This window comes from Amphiprion ocellaris, chromosome 9 (genome assembly GCF_022539595.1).
Source record: "Amphiprion ocellaris isolate individual 3 ecotype Okinawa chromosome 9, ASM2253959v1, whole genome shotgun sequence".
In the NCBI taxonomy this organism is placed as follows: domain Eukaryota; kingdom Metazoa; phylum Chordata; class Actinopteri; family Pomacentridae; genus Amphiprion; species Amphiprion ocellaris.
This window is the reverse complement of record NC_072774.1, coordinates 9,193,045-9,199,670: the sequence shown is the minus strand read 5'-3', so window position 1 is coordinate 9,199,670 and position 6,626 is coordinate 9,193,045. Positions and strand designations below refer to the sequence as shown.

The following is a 6,626-nucleotide window of genomic DNA, read 5'->3' as shown; positions in this document are numbered from 1 at the left end:
ACATCAAATTCCCTGTATGTTGTGTACATACTTGGTCATTAAAAGCAGACTCTGATTCCCATCAGCAGGATTATAAATACTGAAGCTGTATTTAAACAAGAGGCCTTGTGGTAATTTGAACAGTCCCTGTCACATGTGAGTGTAAATATTAAAACATTTAACATTTATTTTGCCTAATCGAGCTCTTTAGCATAAGAAGGTAACTTTTTAAAATGCACATCTTTCTTTTATTTTTTAGTTTCCTCAGATTTTTTCACTGCACTTCAGCACATATGAGCAGACCCCAAGTCTTCTGCAACATAAATATTGCACCAGCTTTTTTCTTGTGTCAGAATGAGTATATTCTGTAAATAAATTGAAGACAAAACGAGGTAGAGAGACAGTGAACTGAGTTTCATTGCACTGATACCTTGTTTATTGCTGCATAAGAATCCTGTGAAAACATTGAAGAGGAAAACACACCGACTCCGCAGCCTTTAATTGTGCACACATTTGTTGCACTATTTTCACTCTAAAAGCTGCAAAGCATTCAGTGTGCATCAGTGTTTTTCCTTCTGCAGTTTGCTGTTCTTAATCTGCGATGTCCCTCATGTGTAAAACAGCTCCCTCTACTGGTTAAATCTATAATAGGAAGCGCATTGCTTTTGATTTGAACATATCACTGTTCATAATTGCACAATACTGGCACAAAGATGCACTCATGTGGTGATTACGAAATGTACATTACGAGTGGAAAAGCGGTTAAGTCCAAAAATATTTTAATAACGGGAATAATGGTTACAGCAAGAACCATAATAACAGTCATCATCATTATTACTGGTTATAGACTCTTATTAAAGTGGGCCCTGTGGCTACGTAAAAAAATATCATTTACATTGTATACATTAGATTTAACCCTGTATAGAGAGGTTCATGCTATACAATGATATACCACATACATCAAAAGTGTTATATGTTTTTTTCTTTTCTTTTTATTATTTAGTTGAGAAAAAAATAATTTGGCAGCAAGTTTGATACCTGATTGATTACCTGAGTTAATTTTCTGAGGCAAAAAACATGAAAAACCTGCTGATTTCTGCTTATAAATGAGAACAATCAATTTTTCTTTTTTGACAATAACTCTTGAATATCATTGAGATGATACCATTCTTCAATAATAACAATTCTACAATAGCTTTTGTAATCAATTTTCAATATTCAATTGAAAGAAAATAATTTGGCACAAGGTTAATTGATTTCCTGAGTACATTTTTTTTAGAGAAAAAATAACAAAATCAGCTGATTTCTGCTTCTAAAATGAGAATAAGTGGTAATTTTAAAAACCGCCTTTTAAAAAAAAAATAGATTTTTTTTAGCAATAACAAGAGTATCTTTGGAATTCTAAATTCTTAGATAATAGCAGTCTTGTAATATTTAAATTTTGTTTTCATTATTCAGTTGAGAGAAAATGATTTGGAAAGAAGCTGACTGATTTCCAGAGTATATTTAGGCAAAAAAAAAAAAAAATTAATAATCCACTGATTTCTATTTCTAAAATAAGAATTGCTGGGGGTCTTTTTTTTTTTTTTTTTTTGCCTTTTTCCCATTAATTTTCATTTCTCTGTTGAGAAAAAATTGCGCCAACATTTTTGATAACTAGCTGATTTCCTGAGTGACATTTTGAGGCAAAAATATGAAAAAAACTGCTAATTCCTGTTTCTAAAATGAGAACAATTGGTGTTTCCTCCATGTCTTTTTTTGACAATAACCTGAATATCTTTGAGAACACAAAATTCTTGGATTATAGCACAACATGCATGCGTTTAGTGTAAAGGTCACAAACATTAACCCCTCACTGCTCTGGCAGCCTTTCAAAGGAGCAAAAATACATCAAAAGATCAAAGTAAACTAAATGTACAATGCAGCTGCTGCTTTAAGCACAATAATCGTATAGTCACTATCATACATATTAACTGGGATTACATTAGACTGTCCTTATGCTTAATAACAAATGTAAACAACATGTTTAGCAAAGCATGCAACAGACATGTGGCAGTCAACAATCAGCTCTAAAAGAATTCTGTTAGAGATGGCAGGATTGATGGCAAACAGGTGCTTCTTACAGCATATGGAATCTATAAACTGAATGTACACAAAGATGGGCTTTGTGGGAAGTGGCATGTGCCCACTTTTGCCAAAGTGGGATCAGTGGGTGAAAAAGGGGAAGTTAGCTTGGTATGAGCCTGTTTGTGGTGAATGGGCAACAATATTTCACACTGGAGATCTCTCTTGTACATTACATGTACAGCCTGCTATACTGAACAGCAGGAAATGCATCGTGTTCTTTCTGTAACCTCCTTAATCACATATTTTTTAGGTGATGTGCCAAAACACAATCAATAAAACCCACAGTTATGCCCTTTGCGTAACTGGCACTTGAATCATTTTCTTTTCCGTCATGCACAGGCAAGACGATGGCAATTAACACGTGGAGTGCACGCAATTTAAGTTCTCTTAATCAACTAAATGTGGTCTTCATGCTGCTTGTGTTGAACAAATGAATCATAAATAAGGATTTCAAAATTAGGTTTCCCTTCTTGAAAAAAAATGGTATCGAATAGGTCTAACATAGTGCAACTGAAAACACAAATGCACAATAAAGAAGCGCCACACGTACTCATTAGAATAAAGTAGCACTATGGGTTGCTCAATTTGGATTTGTTGGTGGAAGTATGTATAAAGTTATTTCCCCTTTTTTGAAACACTTTACTTTAGATCTGACCAGTCAAATTGTAACAGATGAAGTCCTTCCCTCATGTCAAGTGGAAGAGATTGCCTTGAGGATCTTTGAATGACAAAAAAACAAACAGTTTAACAGTTTAAAAAGTTAGTTGTTATATACAGTTGCATTTACTATTATGTACAGTTTAAGCATTTGTTCATTGGTGTCGTCGATAACCTCACACCTCAGCATCAGAAACCGATTTCTCTTTGCTCCGACTGGTGACCATTGAGTTTGTGTAGGTATAAGAGCGAGACACCTCCTCCTGGAAGGCCGACTCCAGTACATTCAGGATGGATTTGCGGACTTTATCCTTGAAATCTTGTCCCATGAACACATACAGCAGTGGGTTCAGGCAGCTGTTGAGGAAGGCCAGACTGGTGGCTATGGGGACCCCGATAGTGGTGATGTGATCCAGTGTTTCGCTTGTATAATAAGCCATGTGGTTGACCAACTCAATAAGACCCATGATGTGAAATGGAGCCCAGCACAGGAAAAAGGTGATGATGATGGCGGCGATGATCTTAAAGGGGCGGCTGGACTGGCTGGCCAGGGTTCGGTTTCTCCTGAGGCGGTGGATGATGATGGCGTAACAGGAGACGATGACAGTGAAGGGGACAACGAATCCCAGGAGGAAGCGGGTGATGGTCATGGCCTGGTGACGAAACTGTCGCAGCCGGTTCACGGACGGCGTTTCATAGTCATCGGAAAAGGCGAAGTTGTTGAAGCAGTTGATGATGTCCTCGTTGTGGTACGATGGCCCGGTGTCCCTGAAGATGAAGTAGGGAGCGCTGAGAATCAACGCCAGCACCCAAACTCCCAAACTCACGCAGGAGGCCTTCTGTACATTCCGGTGGTTCTGCGCCCAAACTGGCCAAACCACCGACACACATCTGTCCACGCTGATCACCACCAGGACATAGACGCTGGCGAACATGTTCAGGAAGCTTATGGTGGTGTTCAGCTTGCACATGAACTTGCCAAAGGGCCAGTGGAAATCCATAGCTGTGTACGTCACACTCAGGGGCAGGAATGCTGTGAACAGGAAGTCGGCCACAGCGAGGTTGAGGAACCAAACCGTGTTCACCGTTTTCTTCATCTTGAACCCAGTCACCCAGATGACCACTCCATTCCCGAGCACACCGAGGACAAAGGCCAGGCAGTAAACTATGAGGGACATGATGTTAAGAGACTGTCTCAGCTCACCGTGCTCGTCCTTGTAGTCGTACTCGTCGCCGTCATCGTACAAGGAGCCATTTCTTCCACTGTCATCTGTCGTGTTGAGGTGGTAGAAAGGGGTAGCAGTCATTAGCTCCATCATTGTCTTTAAACCTGCAACCGGAGGAAACGTGATGGTTATCCTTTTATATTTTGGATCAAAACAGTCCACAAAACCCCCATTTTTAACCAAAACTAAGGATTCAGCCCACTTTACGGAAATGAGTTGCCAAATTCAGCTTCATTTCTGTCATTTCCAAAAACAGGTCAGTAGAAGATTCTGACATGATTTAACCCGTTTAATCCCACTGGCAACAATTGTTGCTGCTCATTTTTCTTTTAATTTTTATTCTCTGAAAGTGTTGTTTTGGCTTTGGGCAGCTAATGCAAGTTTTAAAATCAAAGAATAGGTTGTCTCCTCTAAATTGCATCAATGTCATGTAACTAGTGTAAATGGTCACATGACTAGGCCTCTTTACTTCCTGCTTGCACCGATGGAAGGAGATGTCTGCTTCAAACTTGTACAGAAGGAATTTATTTAAATGCCTTAATTAACAGATATAACTGAGATATTTTGGACATACATTTTTTAAAAGGGTCTACTACTGATATATAATGAGAATTTTATGCCTGCATGCATCTTTTGATCATAAGAAGAGTAAACGTAAGCACAGCCACATTTGTTGCCGCTAGCTTAATACATAGTCACAGTGTTGTGCTACTTGTCAAAGGTTTTGGCTGTTTATTCTATTTATCTTATGCTTTTTTTCCCCACACAGCTTAAAACTATCAGAAGTTTTGAATCATCTGGACTTAAAAGAGCCCCAAACTGATATGTGCTACATCACAGCCATTCCTAGAGTTGAAAAAGATGCAGTTAAAATTGACTGACAGTGACCACTCAGATACAGAGTACAGTACTGAGGTGAAACACGCCATTTGCCTGCTAGACTTCTGAATGGTGAAGCAGAGGTGACCAATCTGGAGGATGATGAAGATGTTCACCTGATAAGTCCACACCAACACAATAACTACCCTTTAAAATAAGCAAAATAGGAACAGGGTTTTTAAAATATCATGATGACCAGGCACATCCAATAAACCAGATTTTGTGACCTATGGAGCAACTGCAGCAGACTGCATGAAACAAACTAAAGCAGACTGTTGATTTGTTCCTGCTGATGTGTCCTCTAACTCTAAGGGTGCTCATAAGATGATGCCATAAACAAAACGGCTATCAACTGCAGGAAAGCATTATGTACACTCATCTTCTGGCCATGATGTTAGTGGTCAGTAAATAGTCAATCTAAGCTACTGCCACAATGTGAACTGATTTTATTTTTTGTAAACTATGGTCAGTTCTTATTTTGTAAGATCAAACACTCATAGCTCTACGGTTATTTAACTGTTTTATGAGACTGTGAAATGCAGTAATTGCAATGTTGTCAGTTTTAGTTCTCTTTAGTGCACATTGCCATGGTATCTTTATGTATCTTGTAAAGTTGCGAACACACTTATAACCGTGCCTAGTTATTATATATTACACTTATTAGTGTTATTCTTCCTTTTTTAAAATGTGTAAATAGGTCAAACTGTGGAAATTTAGACTATGCAGTTTCCCACCGGCAACAGTTGTTGCCGAGTATAAAACCTACGTTTTCACTAAGAAAAATCAACATGAAATGAAAAAAATGTATACATATTAAGTGTTAGGGAGGTCTACGGAGTAAAATACATGCACTTATCTTGCAGGGAAAAATTCGGGATTAAACGGGTTAACTAATCATGCTCTTCTTAATGACATTATAACATTTTCCTGAACCAGAAACGACATAAAGACAGATTTTAATGCCATTTTGAGGATTTTTTTAAACAACTTTGGATGCAACTTGGAAGCTTAACATCATGTTGAACTCGCACCAATTTGTCCCCCTTCACTGCGTAAAATCCACATTAAAGAACAGAACCAAATTTGATGCGTAAAAGTTACTAATCAAACCGCAATCACGCCAATCTGCTGCGCAAAAGACAGCTGTTAATTGTGTCTCTTAATTGCACACAACACAGCTGCAAAACAATTAAGCAGCTTGATTTCTTACGGAAACCTTTGTCGACTTAAAAGAGAAATACTCCTGACTGAGACGCAAGCCGGAGGTCCAATAAAGTCATAAATACATGCTTTACTGCTTTATTGCAGTAGTTTTTCTTTTACCAACCACGTCGTCTGAGTCATAAAAGTTTGTTTCTTTTTAAATGTGAACAGACAGACTACCTCTCTCAGCGATCCAGTCCGGTGCGAATGCGTCCTCCGGTCCGCTCCTACTCCTCTGTGGAGAAACTGTGCAGCTTGGAGCCCTGAATCCTTAAATATGTGACGTCACTGTTCATGCCCGAGGCGGGACCTGAAGCTTCACCCCTCTCCAACCCCTCCTCCACCCCAAAAGATCATTGAACCTCTTGCACTTTTGATTCCCTTCGAGAAAAACACAACTTCCCCAAAATGTTTGCCTCAGTTGTTTAACTTCTGCTTTCTTTCAATACATACACCATGAATATTTTGATCAAATGAAACAAGCACTTTCTTCCCCTTTCACTGACAAAAAAAAAAATATATCTTATTCTGCAGGAGCTGAAATGATGCAAAAAA

The 6,626-nt window shown here is 38.5% G+C and overlaps 1 protein-coding gene across 1 annotated transcript; it reads right to left on the bottom strand.

The window, feature by feature from the left end:
- Positions 1–741: 741 nt before the first annotated feature.
- fpr1 (formyl peptide receptor 1) lies at positions 742–6,406 on the bottom strand. Its single transcript, XM_023283175.3, has 2 exons — positions 6,252–6,406; positions 742–4,093 (listed from the first exon to the last, which is right to left on the bottom strand). The coding sequence occupies exon 2, from the start codon at positions 4,080–4,082 to the stop codon at positions 2,940–2,942; it is 1,143 nt and encodes a 380-aa protein (XP_023138943.1). The 5' UTR covers positions 4,083–4,093; positions 6,252–6,406; the 3' UTR covers positions 742–2,939.
- Positions 6,407–6,626: the final 220 nt, after the last annotated feature.